Source organism: Theropithecus gelada, chromosome 12 (genome assembly GCF_003255815.1).
Source record: "Theropithecus gelada isolate Dixy chromosome 12, Tgel_1.0, whole genome shotgun sequence".
Lineage (NCBI taxonomy): Eukaryota > Metazoa > Chordata > Mammalia > Primates > Cercopithecidae > Theropithecus > Theropithecus gelada.
The window spans coordinates 22,145,315-22,162,924 of NC_037680.1; the positions used below are offsets into that span (position 1 = coordinate 22,145,315).

At 37.4% G+C, this 17,610-nt stretch overlaps 1 protein-coding gene across 3 annotated transcripts in view; it reads left to right on the forward strand.

The window, feature by feature from the left end:
• KYNU (kynureninase) overlaps nucleotides 1-17,338 on the forward strand; it is a 296,464-nt gene extending 279,126 nt beyond the window's left edge. For all 3 annotated transcript variants that reach the window (XM_025405226.1, XM_025405224.1, XM_025405225.1), the window contains 4 exons: nucleotides 4,061-4,113; nucleotides 7,639-7,724; nucleotides 15,431-15,661; nucleotides 17,067-17,338. In XM_025405226.1, coding sequence (XP_025261011.1) covers nucleotides 4,061-4,113; nucleotides 7,639-7,724; nucleotides 15,431-15,661; nucleotides 17,067-17,192 — 496 coding nt within the window. In that variant the 3' untranslated portion in view covers nucleotides 17,193-17,338. The remainder of the gene's footprint in view (nucleotides 1-4,060; nucleotides 4,114-7,638; nucleotides 7,725-15,430; nucleotides 15,662-17,066) is intronic.
• The last annotated feature ends 272 nt before the right edge of the window (nucleotides 17,339-17,610 follow it).

The window sequence follows — 17,610 nt, forward strand, 5'->3', positions numbered from 1 at the left end:
ATGGCCCTGCTCTCTTGTATTCTATACCCTTAATTGTATAAAGGGTGTAGCTTTTGAAATTCAAATTGGGCACCTTGTCTTTATTTTAGATAATTTTTTTTTTTAAACTGGAACTTCAGTAGATATTCCATCACTTGAGCTTTTACCACTCTTTTCTGATTTTTTTTCAGTTCCTCCTATGCAGATTCCACCCAATGTCATCATTATAGGCAGAAGAACCATTGGGGACAAAAAGAGAGGATCATTAGGTTCTCATAATGAATTACTTGAAATGAGAGAATAAATATTAGAAGTAAGGTTTCAAAGGTACACTCGGCTGGTACACTATGAATTTTAATAAGTTAATGAGAACTGTATATTTTTAAGTGCTAGATTTTTAAAAAATAATCATTTTGCATAATTAATCAGACTCTGCTAATTAATTCTATAAAACTATATGCAAAATACATAAAATATTTTTGAAATTAAAATAAATTTGGACTAATAAAGAGGAGTTAAAATGATAATCAGAACCTTTCATTGATGCAACAACAATATGTGCTCTTTAAGAAAAATCTGGAAAATATAGATAGGAATAAAGCATAAATTAAAATATTTAACATTTTGGCCATAGTTAAATATACATACATACATGTTATTGTTTTAAAACTAGAATCACACTCAAAATATTGTGATCTCCATTTTAATCTTTGTGTGTGTGTGTGTGTGTGTATATATATATATATATATATATTCTTTTAAATAGGATTTTTATAATGGCTGCAGAGTATCCCTTCACATGCAATGGTGTAATTTGTTTCTATCAGTTCTCCATTACAAGATATTCAGGTGGTTTTGACACTGAAAATTGTATTGTGTTAATTGTCCTAATGAAGCAGGATATTTCCCTGACCCGTTCTCGGAACTCGTGACAGGGATGCCTCGTTTACTCAGCCCGCTCGCTGCTCTCAACTCCTCGCGGGAGAGAGTGCACGAGCGAACGAGTACGGGAGCCGGAATGAATGAGTGCTGGAATCGGCTGGCCACTTCGGTGCTGGTAGGATCCAGCTCCACGCACTCGGACCTGCAGCGTTCCCCCCTTCGTGGGAGGGAGCGCACAGGTGAGCCGGTGTAGGAACTGGTCCCACGCTTTAGAACCGGCAGGAGTGAACTCCATGCAGGCCCCACAGCAGAGTCCAAGCGGGGGTGCCTGCGACTCTCAAAGCCCCAGAGGCCATGTTACTGTGCTCTTTTAGCTCTGCTGCCGCAGGCGGCGTAAGTGTTAATAGCCCAGTGGGGCCTCTGCCTTTTCACACGAGGCAGCTGCCTTCCACCAGCTAGAGCAAAGGGCCAGTGTGACGCCAGATTCTTCTCGAAGTTACGCTGTCAAACTGTCCCCCTGAAGTCAAGCCACTTCTCTGCCTAGCTGTATCCTGTCTACTGGCGGAGTCTTGGGTTTATACAGGCACAGGATGGGGCGGGGTGGGGCCATGGGTGGTTTAGGAAAAGGCAACATTTCAGCGGGAAAATAGGGATAGAAGTTCTCCCTTTGGGCTATGGTTTCAGGTTTTTCAGCTTCAGGGTGGGAATTCCTGGGGACCCACTCTTTTCTGCCTAGATTTTCTCTGCCCACTGTTCCTTATCACTAGTACACAAATCTTGGTGTACTTCAAATAGTGTAATCCAAATAGTGTAATCCAATTTAGATAAATTGGAAGGAGTAAAATTTCTGGGACAGAAAACAATGCATATTTCCCATATATCTTCTTAAATTCTCCTCTAGAAAGATTTTATTACTTATTTATTATCATTATTCAACAAGTGGCTGATTTCCTTTTCTTTGAATCTTTAATGAAAATAAGCATAATTTTAAATCATTTTGCAGATTTGATATATAAAATATGGTCTCATCTTTATAGTGTGAAACATTAGTGAGATTGAGGTGTTTTTGTTTGTTTTGTTTCCTTTTCCTGAATTCATGGGGCACAGACATTTGTCCTTTATAAACTGCCTGTCCGTGCTCTGTGGCTGGGTTGCTCTTGGTACATTGTCCTTTTTCTGTGTAAAAACTCTTAGTGAAAACTCTTTCATATGGGACAGATATCACTCCTCTTCCCCATCTGGTTTGCCTTGCAATTTTGTCTGTCTTTTTAATACAGAATTTTAAATGTTTATAAATCTGTTGGTATGTTCCTTTGAATTTTCTTCTGTTTTATACTTAGAACTTTCTGTTTTGAAAATCATGAGTATGTAAATACAATTTTTTCATTTTTGCATTTTGGAGATGTCATATAATTAAGAGGTGATAATTGTGACATGATCTGAGGACTGTTTCTGTATTTACTATCATATCTCATTTGTCTCACTGATGTTTCTTTTACTAGAATTAGTCTCATGTACTGCACTTTATAATATGCTATATTATATAAAACATATAAGATACTATTACAAGATAATATAGCATATTCCTCGCTATATTTTCTATTTCAAAATTTACTGTGTTCACCCATATATTCTACATAAATTTTAAAACATTTTGTCATGTCCCAAAAAATAGTGCCTTGGAATTTTTATTTTGACATTACTAAAACTAAAATATTATTTAGGGATAATTGATTAGAAGCAACATGATATTTCTATTTCTAATTTTTTAATATTGTTCTCTAAATTGCTTTGTAGTCTTTTTCATCTAATATATACATACACATATTTGATTTTTCCTATATATTTTGTATTTTATGTCTGGCTTATTTTGCATTCTTTTTTTTTTTGAAACGGAGTCTCACTCTGTCATCCAGGCCAGAGTGCAGTGGCACCTTCTCGGCTCACTGCAACCAATTCTCCTGCCTCAGCTGCCTGTTTAGCTGGGACTACAGGTATGCACCACCATGCCTGTCTAACTTTTGTATTTTTAGTAGAGACGGGGTTTCACCATGTTGGTCAGGCTGGTCTCGAACTCCAGACCTCGTGATCCACCCACCTTGGCCTCCCAAAGTGCTGGGACTACAGGTGTGAGGCCGGGCGCGGTGGCTCATGCCTGTAATCCCAGCACTTTGGGAGGCCCAGGCGGGCCAATCACTTGAGGTCGGGAGTTCAAGACCAGTCTGACCAACATGGTGAAACTCCATCTCTACTAAAAATACAAAAAAGTTAGCAGGGCGTGGTGGCACGTGCCTGCAATTCCAGCTACTTGAGAGGCTGAGGCAGAATAATTACTTGAACCTGGAAGGCGGAGGTTGCGGTGAGCCAAGATCACGCCATTGCACTCCAGCCTGGGCAACAAGAGTGAAACTCTGTCTAAAAAACAAAAACAAAACAAAACAAAGCAAAAACAATATGAAAGCAACCTATTTCTTTTAAAAGTATTTTTAAAACTTTCAGCAATTATATGGGTTTTTTGGGTACATTTCTCTTTAGAGATTCTATTGTGAAAATATTGTATTAATTGTTTGGCCTTTTTGAGCTTTTAGCTTAATTTTAAAATAAAAAACTGCTTAATATTTTTGTTCATTTTATTTTAAATAAAAATGTCATTAACTGTAACTCTCAAGTTGATATTTCACACAAAAATAAAATAATAATAGAGATGGATAGATTTTTATCATCATTCTTTACATTATAAATATTAATTACCATATGATAGTATATAGCATTTTATCTACTGAAGTATTTGATTACTTATATTACAAATGGCTTTATAATGTAGGCCCCAGATTTCTAAATTAGTAGTGTCTATTTTTATAGATCAAAATATCATGTCCAGTCACAGTGGCTCATACTTGTAATCTCAGCACTTTGGGAGGCCAAGGCTGATGAATCACTGGAGCCCAGGAATTCAAGACCAGCCTGGCCAACATGGTGAAACCCTATCTCTACTAAAAAGACAAAAACTAGCTGGGAATGGTGGTGCATGCCTGTAGTCTCAGCTACTTGAGAGGCTAAGGCACAAGAGTCACTTGAACCCAGGAGGCAGAGGTTGCAGTGAGCTGAGATCATGCCACTGCACTCCAGCCTAGGCAACAGAGCAAGACTTCATGCAAAAAAAACCCCCAAAAAACTAATGTTTTTATTTATATTTTAGATTAGTGGGATGGTTTGGCCATGAACTCAGCACCAGATTTAAGATGGATAACAGTAAGTGTATTAATTTTACCTAATAAGTCATTGTATTTTAACTTTATTTCAATGTTCATTTGTCTTTGTGTTATGTGTAATGTATATGCCCCATGGAGAGTGTGCTTCAAAAAATGTCACTGAGAATTCTCAAATAAGAAATGACATTTCCGGAGTGTAAGACTAAGAGTTTATAGGTTTTAGCATGATTTTGAGTCTATCCCTTAGTAGGGAGGTAAAAGAAAATGAAGTCCAAGGTAAGGGTCATGTGGCTTGGCCAATATAGAGTGCCTGAAACATGGGGCATGGAGGATAGGAGGAAATTTGGGGCTTGGAGTCAGATCCAGAAAGACTTGGGTGTTAATCACACTTTGCTGCTTAAGAGTTTTTTGAGGCCGGGCGCGGTGGCTCAAGCCTGTAATCCCAGCACTTTGGGAGGCCGAGACGGGCGGATCACAAGGTCAGGAGATCGAGACCATCCTGGTTAACACGGTGAAACCCCGTCTCTACTAAAAAAAAAAGTACAAAAAACTAGCCGGGCGAGGTGGCGGGCGCCTGTAGTCCCAGCTACTAGGGAGGCTGAGCCAGGAGAATGGTGTAAACCCGGGAGGCGGAGCTTGCAGTGAGCTGAGATCTGGCCACTGCACTCCAGCCTGGGCGACAGAGCTAGACTCCGTCTCAAAAAAAAAAAAAAAAAAAAAAAGAGTTTTTTGACCCTGCACAAGTTACATCGTCTTGTGTCATTGTTGTTTCTTTCCACTTATCTAATGTGAATAATAAAACCTATTTAAAGATTTGGTTTTAGGGTTAGTCAAGTTCAAAACAATAAGCCAAGTAGGACATAGCAGTACCGTAATCAATACTCATTTTCCCTCCTCTTTTTTCCTAAATATTTTCCTTCTGTGGCTTTTGCCATGTACCAAAGAGTACAGCAATTCCTGTGAGCAGTTAACCCTAGCAGATAGAAGTGAAATTCTACCATGCAGAGCTTCTTTTTCCTGCGTGCCCCTATTTCTCAATCACATGGGACGTGGAAAGATCATAAGTGCTTTGAGAGTTCAACATAAACTTGATCCTTCAGATTGCTTTAAACCCTGAGATACCGTTTTAAATTTGTTTCCATTTTTTATTGATTTTATTTTTTTGTTTTTGGAACAGGGTCTTGCTCTGTCAACTAGGTGGGAGTACAATGTTGCAGTCAAGCTCAGTTCAGCCTTGATATCCCTGGCTCAAGCAATCTTCTCACCTTAGCCTCCTAAGTAGCTGGGACTAGAGGTGTGCACCACTGTGACCGGATGATGATGATGATGATGATGATGATGATGATGATGATGATTTAGTGGAGATGAGGTCTTGCTATGTTGCCTAGGCTGGCCTGAGATAATATTTTGTATATATAGGTGCTCTTTGACTTACAGTGGGGTTATTTCCTGATAAGCCCATCATAAGCTGAAAATATCTTAAGTAAAAAATGCATGTAATACACCTAATCTATAGAACATCATGGCTTAGCCTAGCCTACCTTAAAACACATTCAAAACACTTACATAGCCTAGAGTTGGGCAAAACCATCTAACACAAATCCTATTTTATAATAAAGCATTCAGTATATTATATGATTTATTGAATACTAAAAGTGAAAAACAGAATGGGTGTATGGGTACTCGAAGTATGGCTTCTACTGAAGGTGTACCACTTTTGTATCACTGTAGAATTGAGCAATTTTAAGTCAAACCATCGTTAAGTCAGGGACCCTTGGTATTCAAATTTGTAGCAACCAAATTGCAAGATGGGATATTCCAATCAAGTCAGGTTACCTGTATTTTACCTTGGCTGCTAAAATAATGAGATCTGTTATTATACCAGTTATTTAAATTCTTTGAGATGGGTTTTCTTATTTGGAAATAAAAGAATTGAATTTGATCAGGGGTAGCAAACTTTTTCTGTGAAGGACCAGATAGGACATATTTTAAGCTTTCTGGGCTATACAGTCTCTGTGGCGAATACTCAGTTCTGTCATTGTGGTGGTAAAGCAGCCGTAGGTGATACACAAATGAAAGATTTTGGCTATGTTTTCATAAAACTGTATTCTAAAAAAGCAGGGCCTGGCACGAAGACTCACGCCTGTAATCCCAGCACTTTGGGAGGCAAGGCAGATGGATCGATTGACCACAGGAGTTTGAGACCAGCTTGGGTGACATAGTGAGACCTCGTCTCTATAAAAACTACAGAAATTAGCCAGGAGTGGTGGCATGCATCTGTAGTCCCAGCTACTTGGGAGCCTGAGGTGGGAAGATCACCTGAGCCCAGGGAGGTCAAGGCTGCAGTGAGCCATGATTGAGCCACTGTACTCCAGCCTGGGTGACAGAGTGATACTCTGTCTCAAAAACAAAAACAATACTAGTGGGTCAAATTGGGCTCACAGGCCATATGGCCATATATATTAGTCTTTTCACACTGCTATAAAGATACCACCTGAGACTGGGTAATTTGAAAAGGAAAGAATTTTAATTGACTCACAGTTTCACATGGCTAGGGAAGCTTCAGGAAACTTACAATCCCGTCAGAAGGCGAAGGTAAAGCAAGGCTCATCGGAGGTGGTGGCAGGTGAGAGAGAGAGAGAGGGCATTAAAACTGCTGTTTTTAAAACCATCAGATCTTGTGAGAACTCCTTCACTATCATGAGAACAGCATGGGGGAAACCGCCCCCATGATCCAATCATCTCTCATCAGGTCCCTCCCTCCACATATGGGGATTACAGTTCAAGATGAGATTTGGTTGGGAACACAGAGCCAAACCATATCACCATAGTTTGCTTACTCCTGGATTTGATGACTATATAAAAAGTCATCATATTTTAACATTCTTTTAGTCAGTCATAGTGTTATCTCTGACTAGCTATCTTAACCCTATTGAATTTAACTTGCTGCAGTTCAGTCTGCTTAATTCTAATTAGTAGAGCATCTGTTATTAATTTACCTTTTTTATATATTATACTTAGATCTTTTTTTTTTAAGCCCCCTCTGTTGTAAGTGTGTGTGCATGTGTGTCTCTGTGTGTGTTTTGTAAGATAAACCACTTGACCTAACAATCCTAGAGCTAAAAGTCACCTTCATAGGTCATTGCATTCATATTTCTGCCTTTGGGCGACAGTACAATTACATGCCACTAAAAGCTGATGCTCTCTCTCATTGACATGGTTTCATAATAGAATAGCAACAGTTGAGCAGAACAAGGAATCCTGGCTTGGGAATAGGAAGGCAGAGAATGGGGTCCAGAAAAACTTCCAGAAGAGGTCATTTTTACCTTGGGTCTAAGATTTCTGGTGTTCTGCTAAGAAGGTGGGGACAAGGGAGGCGGGAACTGCTGGTAAAGGGGAAATAACGTCGATATTTCAGTTCCACGGAGTTGATCTTAAATATCTCAGGAATTCTACCCAGGAGTAAAAGTTTACATTTTGCTCTTTTACTCTCCAGTACTTTAGTATCTTTATGGACACTTTTCGAGTTACCTTCTATGATAATGACATGATATTAATTTCTCAGAACTGCAGTTAATCCCTGGGGTCTGTGGATTCCGAATTTCAAATCCTCCCATTTTGTTGGTCTGTTCCTTACATGCTAGTTTAGAGGTAAGTGATGTATGTTTCCACCTTCCCACATCTTTGCCTTTTTTCTTGATCTGATTGTGACAATTTGTAGTACTTTCTCTGCTACACAGCAAGATGATACATGTACACTGTGCATGAACAAGGGACAGAAGGCATCCTTCCCCTTTAGGACAGTGATGATGTGGCAAATACTCAGTTCCATCATTGCAGTGGTAAAGCAGCCGTAGGTGATACATAAATGAAAGATTGTGGCTATGTTTTCATAAAACTGTGTTTTAAAAAAGCAGGGCCTGGCACGAAGACTCACGCCTGTAATCCCAGCACTTTGGGAGGCAAGGCAGATGGATCAATTGACCACAGGAGTTTGAGACCAGCCTGGGTAACACAGTGAGATCTCGTCTCTATAAAAGCTACAGAAATTAGCCGGGAGTGGTGACAGTCTCCCTTCATTCATGTCACCAGCCCCCAGCACAATGCTTGGCACATTGTTGGCACATACTAAATATTAAATAGAATTCTTTTGGGGAGATACATTTTTTACTCCACTTAGTATCTTTTTAAACATGAAAAACTTTCTTAACTTTCTCTTGGTCTCTCTGTATACTAAATAAGCATGCGATATTTAGTTCTTCATAAATTCACTTGTTCAACATAAATTTATTGAGAGTGTGCCTGATGTGATTACTGGGGATTATACTTTTCTAGTTCATTATAGGTTAATGAACTGACCAAGTACCATGTGACAAAGCTAGGAAAGACTTACTTGAAGGAAAAAAAAAAAGAATAATCAGAGTAAACCGAAGATTAAAAAAGGTTGTCTCATGAAGTATGGTGGTTTAATGATTTTTTTTTTTAATTGGGACTTCTACGCCATTATATCCATTTATAGTCTCAACTATCACTGACTCAATATTTTCCTTTAAATTAATTTATATTTTTATTTAGGTAAATTTAGTCTCACCCTGAAATGATAAATATACACAACAAGAAAATGAAATTGTGATTCCTTAGATACTATTATTTAGTAGTAGACTAAATGCAGTCAAGAAAAAATATATGGGTTATATAGTATAGAATTCATAATAATGTAAATATATAAAGTAAATATATATTTTGTACACATATATTTAAAATATATTTTAGTTAAATGCGTATATATATTTCTAACAGTGGTTTTACATAGAACTATTCAAACAAGGATTTGAAATTTTTTCCTGTCTCCTTCAAAAATCATGTAGTTTTTGATTTTTTAGCAAAAACTTATAGAGGATTTCAGCATCAAATGAGTTGGACAGGATGAAGATTCAAAATTCCTTCTAATCTAAAATTGCATAATTCTGTGAATACTTATAGCAGTTTCTCATTCTGGCCACTGGATGGCAGCATCAAGTTCCTCTGTTTTTATTAAATTTCACCACTGGATAGTGATCATCACCTCATTTCATTCCATCTCAATTTAAAGCGCACCTCCTCAGTTTAACCACTAGATGGAGCTTGTGTTGTTTTCACTTCATGGCAGAATTTTTCTTTAACTTGGAAAACAGACATAATAACGAGATTTTTCAGCTGGTGATACATATTTTGGAAAGTTTTTTTGAGTAAAAATCTGCTTAGTAAATCAGATAATGATATTTGAGTTGTTTTTATAATATCCATTTAGACAAATATTTTATTTAAACATTTTAAAACAAAACAAAGTTTCTGCATTCCTTGCAAGTTTATATCAGGGGGAAGATGTGTGACAATATCAGAAGCACAAGGACATACCTTAGGAAGAGCTTGTACCTAAAGTAATTTCCTCTGATGGACCATATCTTTGCAAATAACTTCTCAGACACACCTGGAAATTTCCTTTTGGATGCCCTCACTTTGGCACACCTTCTGCAGTGGACTGTTTTTTCTAGTAGTATTCACCCTTCTGCTGTGGGAAAGGAAGCACATTCCTATTTTTCCTGCCACTGTTTTCCTACTACACTGTATTAGAGTCATCTAGATAAAGTTTTTATTTTCAGTTATAATCTGACAACTGATTTATTTTTTCTTTCTAATATCTAAACTTAAACCTCAGTCTCCTGAGTAGCTGGGACTACAGGTGTGCACCACTACACCGGGCTAATTTTTGTAGTTTTGTAGAGACAAAGTCTCACTATGTTTACCCAGTCAATATCTAAACTTAAAATCCTAAAGCCACAAGAAGAATGATATGCACTTTTCTGGATCTTCTAATCACTTACATATTTCCGTTGAGCCTCTTTCTGCTCATTTCACTGCTGAGACTATGTTCTAACCAAAATTATCTTGAGTTAATCAAGTCTTATGTTAGTAAAAGTGTTTTTCAAAATTATTTCTTACTGTAAATTGCAAAATTTTTGAATTACAAACTAATGCATTGAATTGTTTCCCTTTCTGTATCTAACTGTTAAAATGTCCTATTTTTCTAGACATTTATGGGCTTCTCATGTGAGTAAGCATCAGTGAATTAACTATGTTTCTATTAATACTTACCTTTCTTTAAGTTTTATTATTTATATGTAGAGATGAGGTCTAGCTCTGTCATTCAGACTGAAGTGCAATGGTATGATCATAGCTTACCATGGCCTCAAACTCCTACGGTTCAAGTGATCCTCCTGCCTCTGCCTCCCGAGTACTGGGACTACAGGTCTGCGCCACTATACTTGGCTGATTATTATTTATTTATTTTATTTCTTTATTTTTGAGACAAGGTCCCCCTCTGTCACCCCTAGAGTGCAGTGATGGGATCTCAGCTCACTGCAACCTCCGCCTCCTGGACTCAGTGGATCTTCCAACCTCAGCCTCCACAGCAGCTGGGAGTACAATGAGTGCACCACCATGCCCGGCTAATTTTTGTATTTTTTGTAGAGACAGGATTTCGCCATGTTGCCTAGGCTGATCTCGAGCTACTGGCCTCAAGTGATCCTCCACCTCGGCCTCCTAAGTAGCTAGGACTACAGGGCATGCCACTGTACTCAGCTTGTTTTTAAATTTTTTTAGAGATGAAGTCTGGCTATGTTGTTCATGTTAATCTGGAATCTCCTATGTCCATGTTAATCTGGAACTCCCGGCCTCAAGCGATTCTCCTGCCTCAGTCTCCTGTTTGAAATGTTTGTTTTTTGGTGCCATAAAGAAATAGCACTTGAACGTAAATTTAATTTATTTAGTAAGGCCATTTTTACTTCCTGCAGAAAGGGTACACTCGTCAGCAGTTTTGCCACAATAGTACACCAAACAAAGGAGACAGGGTCCTTTATAACCTCACGTGTCCACCCTACTGCTGTGTCTGGTTGCCACTGGCTGGAACAGGACCTTACATTCTGTATTTGTCCTGATTGGCTAGTAACTTAGAACTTTTTAAAAGAGGTAAAGGTAGAGGGGAACAAATGAAGGAGGATGTAACTTGTGGAATGCTAAGAAAGGTACAAACACTTTTAAATAAGGAAGAGGAACAGGCTGTGACCTAATGCTTGCTTGGACTGGTATGAGCATGCCAGGGCAAATATTTAGGCTAAATTGTGGGAGCTGAGAACTAAAGTATATTGATTTATTTATTACGGCGAGCAGGTATTTAAGAATGTTAGCACAGGTCTTTGAATAAATTTTGCTTCTAAGAGAAGTTACTCTTTATTCCTAATTAGATGGGAAGGAAAGTCTTCGAAGAGGAACCTCTACTTTACTTTTTACACTACTAAGCAGTTGGGATGACAGACATGAACCGCTGCACTCAGCCACCTTATCTTTTTAAACCAGTTTATTCCATAGGTGGTTGAAGTTTCAATAAATGAAACAAGTAAATGCACGAATCAAACTGCTTCTTTGTTGTCTCTACTTTACTTTTAAGAAATATTCAACACAGTCAAATACGAACTGGAGGAGAGATTCTATACCTAAGAATCAATTATGTATAAATAAGACCTTAGATTTTTAATGCAATGACTTTTTAAAAAGATATTAATATGGCTTTTTAAAAAAATACGTGTGTATATGGTTGATTGATATTAAAAACAGCACGTTGTAATCAGTTTCAAACTGTCCTTTTGTTTATATTTTTGGATCCGAATCATTTATAAAATAATTCTTAAAATATTGTGGATCAAGGGATGAAACCTGAGGCCAGGAAGCTGGAGGCAAGTACTCTCTCCCTGAATGGACGCAAAGTGTGACCTCACGCAGACAACAACTCCCTTTGGATGTATTTGCCTTATTGTTTAAAGTAAGATGTTTGGACAAGATTATTTAGGGAGGCCATGCGCGGTGGCTCAAGCCTGTAATCCCAGCACTTTGGGAGGCCGAGACGGGTGGATCACGAGGTCAGGAGATTGAGACCATCCTGGCTAACACGGTGAAACCCCGTCTCTACTAAAAAATACAAAAAACTAGCCGGGTGAGGTGGCGGGCGCCTGTAGTCCCAGCTACTGGGGAGGCTGAGGCAGGAGAATGGCGTGAACCCGGGAGGCAGAGCTTGCAGTGAGCTGAGATCCGGCCACTGCACTCCAGCCTGGGCAACAGAGCGAGACTCCATCTCAAAAAAAAAAAAGATTATTTAGGAAATCTCCTCAATTTTCAAAATACTTAAATTTAAATAATACATATATTTGAAGGTTCATATTTATATGTAGCAATAGGTAGACAATATTTAGGCCCTTTCAGTATTCTGAATTCATAATGAAATAAATAGCTTCAAAATATGAAATTAGAGCATTCAGTTAAAATACATGGCGAGTCAGAAGACTCAACAAAGAAATGTACTATATGTTTCCTTTCAAAGTTCCTAGGGAGCCAGTTTTAAGAATCTAAGAGAAAAATATGACAATGCAAAACATCACACCAAATTTATTTTTCCTGTTTATACTTACCTAGCTTTTCTAGCTTCATGTTCATTTTGTCAGTAAGAAAAAAAAAACAAGTAGTTGAAACTCTGCTAAGTATTATCTTTTAAGGTAAATATTTTTCCAACCACACTTTTCAATTTTTAATTAAAAAAATTATTCTTTCTCAATTTTGAAAGCATAAAATTTATGAGAAGCAAAAAAGAAAATAGAATATTTATGCTACTTCCCTATTATTCTCTCTCAATATTTTTATGTGAGGCTCAGAATAGACTTTTACCCTGTGTGAGATGAATTTAAAAGTGCCTCGGAATGCAATTGCCCTTATTGTGGTTGTGATGGCGAAAGTAAGTTTTATATTTAAAACTTATTTTATTATTAAAAAGTGACAACATTCCACTGTATATTAAGATGGAAGCTATTTGTCATACCAAAAAATTTGGTTTCTAGTTATCAAGAGAAAGCTGCAAGAGCAACATTCCCTGAGCCCCTTTAAAAACTAAATTCAAGTAGTATTTCTCAAAGTTTTACTAACCTATACATACAAATGAACTATCACTAAATGTGATACTTCACATATTGATTGCCCCCATGTACATATTAGGGCACCCATAGCATAACCACAAAATTTCCTAGATTTATTTATTATTTAGAATTTCTTAGAATATTATTAAGCTCCAGACAGAATCTTGGAAAGATTCCTCACGTAGTTTTTTATTCCAAACTTCACAGCCAAACCAGCTGTGGCCTAGGCCTTGCCTGTCCCTGCTCCTCTGGGAGAATTTTGATTCTTGGCCTTTGACCCAAAATTTGGCAGTGTTCCCTTGAGTCCTCATTATGCCAAGTCTACCTACATTTTGCTTTGCCCAAGAAAATGAAGAGATGCCTCCTACCAAATTCTGTGTAACCTGGGTCAGCTGAGTCTTGGAGCACTATTATTTGTACTCCAGATCTCGGGGGCTTATGAAACCAAGATATCAGCCTCTGCTTGAGCTGTCTCTGCAGGCGTCAGACATTGTCTGGGAGGTGTGGTGGAGGAGAGAGACAGGCACCATTCTGTCCTGTTTTTCCTCTCTTGCTTAGATATCATTTACCTTCAGTACAGTTCCCATCCTCTCCTTCAGCCAATCCATAGCCTCCATACAGTATAGTTCCAGGAAATCTATGGCTGAATGGTTTGAGTTTTATTCGAGTGCCTGCCTGCACATGCCACGTGTACATACAGGAATAACTGTTTTCACAGACTTGATAAAGTCTCAATATCACCAAATGACCCTATCTTTGCTCTCGATATCTTTGCTCATGACACTAAAAAGGAACATTAAGTGGCAGGCCAGTGCATCACGCTCTGTTTGCAGTTCATTCAGTTCTTATACGTAGGATATATTTTTACACTCTACTTGACCTTAAGAGATAAGCCAGAAAAGCACATCTGTTCTGACCCCTAATATTCCAACACCAGTTATTGTGTGACCTTGTCACTCATCTTAATATAAGACATCTCAGGCAGCAAATGGCAGTATTTTCACACCAGTGCTAGAGTTTAGAGGGGGGAAAATGAGAGAAAGCAAGCCCAAATGCTTCAGTAAAAATAAATGCATTATCTAATATTATTTGCTTTCCTCTCTGAGAAAACTTAGCATTATTATTTAACTGCTTGTTTTCTTATTGTTAAACTGGAAGAAATTTAGGAGTCAGTAAAGCAGTTATAAATGTTACCAGTAACACTGATTTCCACATTGGCACATGTTTAGATCATATTGCACTTTTTTGGGGATAAACAAACTTTACATAAAAGTTGGAAAAGTCTTCTTGATTATGATTTCAAAAAGTGGTTTTGGGGAAAAGCTTACATTGTATGATATTTAAATCCATTTTTAAGGTATGTTTGACTTGATTATACTAAGTTAATTTAAAATAATTTGAAGGTATGTTCCCAGACCAAACTGAGGGTTGGGCTATTATTTCTCGTGGCCCAATAACAAGATGCAGATGAACAGGGGAGAAAGAGAGTTTTTATTTCTGTAACTGGTTACAGGGAGAAGGCCTGGAAATTATCACCAGACCAACTCCAAATTACGAAGTTTTCCAGAGCTTATATACCTTCTAAGTTATATGTCTGTGTAAGTGTGCATTCATCTAAAGACATAAGTGATGAACTTCTTTTAATCTATAACTAAGGTCTGAGCCCTGAAGACCTTCCTCTGCAACCTCAGTAAATTTACTTAATCTAAATGGGTCCAGGTGCTGGAGTGATTACCTTTATCTTGTCTCCTGCTACCTCACTGAGGTTTGAGGAGTTCCTTTAGACCTTCAATAAACGTGTTTGCGGAGGCCTGGGGAGTTTCTTCACACCCACAGTAAAAGCTTGTTTAATCCTAAATGAATCCTATTAAGAATTCCTTCGTTATTTTGTCATGCTTTCAGGCCCAGGGAAGGCCTAGGCAAAACCCTTGGTGGGCTTTTGTTACATCCCAGCCTTGTATAAGGGCATGGGCGTTTTTCGTTTTTAATATTTAACTTAACCATTCGGTCAGTACTGACACAGTTGTCATGGAGGCCTGCGTTAGTGAGACCTGGCCTGCCACAGGTACAAGTATTAACTTACGTTTTCTTCCTTTGCAAGTTTTATTTAAGTGACATTTGTGCAATTTTTCTGTCATGGAAATTTTACCTCCAGTGTTTAATAGCAAAGCATTTAAAGGAGGGCATGATTTTACAAAAAAAAAAAAAAAAAAAAGATTATGTAAAAGGAGATTAAAAGTAGATATTTATTGGAAAGGTCAAACATGGGTATTTCCTTTTTATGCATGATTTACTCTTAATTTTTGCTTCTTTGTAAATCAATAAGACACTTTAATCTGATTGTTTCTCATTCCGCAGATCTTTAAGCAAGCGACAATGAAGGCATTGCGGAAAAAATCTATTTTGCTAACTGGCTATCTGGAATACCTGATCAAGCATAACTATGGCAAAGATAAAGCAGCAACCGAGAAACCAATTGTGAACATAATTACTCCATCTCATATAGAGGAGCGGGGGTGCCAGCTAACAATAACATTTTCTGTTCCAAACAAAGATGTTTTCCAAGAACTAGAAAAAAGAGGAGTGGTTGTAAGTATGTCTTGCTTTGCTAGCAGATTTTGTCTGTGGGCTGCATGTTAGCGATAAAATTTGGATTGTTTGGTGTATTCATTGTTGCATGTTATTTCACATCAGTCAGTCAATTAAGGATAAATTAAGTGCCAACTAAGCCCTCAGCACTGTGCTAACTGAAAGGCATAGAGATCTGTCATTTCTGATAAAAAAGAAGATACCACAAACTTGGGTTATAGGAATAGTTTTTTGTAACTTACTCATTCTTTTCATAACAGTTTGGGCAGAAAAAAATTATTATTTCATCATACTCAGTCAGGACATTGTTTTCTCTTGTTTGTACTATAATTCATTTATTGAAAGAATGGAATTAAAGATCATACCAATTTATTGAAGGGTAAAAAAAGAAAGTCTTATTTAGTTGCTTGATCAAATTAAGTTACTTTCAACTTTGTCACTTCAGTCAAAAAAGATATATATGCACTTCCCAGGAGTGGTGACATTGCAAGGAATAATTTTTTTTAACCCTTCAGCCTATATGACCTTCCTGAAGGTCTCTTGAAGAGAACTAATAAATGTGAACTGAGTCATTTCAGGATAAAAAAGATAACGTATCTACTTCCAATGATTATGTAATTAAGGCACTGCTTGGCTCATGCTTACCTCCAAACCTGTAGGAGAGGTTACCCCCAGATGCTGAAGGCACAAGTCAGAAGATCAAGATTCTAGATCAGACTCTGCCCTTGTCAAGCTCTGTCCTCTTAGGAAAGTTCATTAGGATCTATTGGCTTGATTTTTTCATCTGTATTTGGGGTATAAAAATAATTACCTCCAAGAGTTGTGATTGGATTGAAATGGGACAGCACGCATAAACTATATACTATACTGTCTAGCCTGTAGCAGGTGTTTTCTAAAGTTAACCGTAGCAATCTCCAGGCATGTCCAATTATCTGGTGCTACTTCAGGACCTACAATGTAGCTCACTTCTTATTTGTGAGATCACAGATTAGAAAATAACTTGAAGGATAATTTACTAAAACTCTCCAGACCCCAATGAAGTTTTCATTCACTTAAATTCACCCGAGTTCCAGTCCTTCCATGGGGTCCCCACAGGAAAAAAAAAAAAATGAAAAACTGTATGTATGATCTATTAAATGCTTAAGGAAGATAGCTGCTGAATAGATTTCAGGAATTTATCTTGGCTATTCATGCACCAATCCATTCTTATTTCTTAAATTATTATCAAGAGAAAAGTTTCATAAAACATAAAGATACCATGTTTTACTTAAAGTAAAAAATTTTGCTTATATATTAATTTTTAGGGAAATCATTATGAAGGTGCTTTACATAAGTTTATCTTGAATGTACATTTTCAATGTGTGAATAACACTAACATTATTGTGGCTTTATTTTTCCCCCACAGTGTGACAAGCGGAATCCAAATGGCATTCGAGTGGCTCCAGTTCCTCTCTATAATTCTTTCCATGATGTTTATAAATTTACCAATCTACTCACTTCTATACTTGACTCTGCAGAAACAACAAATTAGCGGTGTTTTCTAGAACAACTTAAGCAAATTATACTGAAAACTGCTGTGGTTATTTCAGTATTATTCAATTTTTAATTATTGAAAATATGTCACCATTGACCACATGTAACTAACAATAAATAAGATATACCTTACAGAAAATCTGATGTAATTTTTTAAGGTCTGTGGCACTGAGGAGTCCACAGGGCTGCCTAGGTGCTTGGTGTTTGGGGAACCGACACTGTGTTGGTTCAAGTATTATCTATACAGTCTCAATAAGCTGTCACATTTCATGGTCATTGACATGTTTTATGTTGGTTTAATTTGTGATTGAACTGACAACTTCATAATGTATGTGCAATTATTGTGTCAATTTTGGAAATATTACTTTAGTTTCAATTTACCAAGGAGTTTCTTTGAAGCATTGTAGTCTGATATA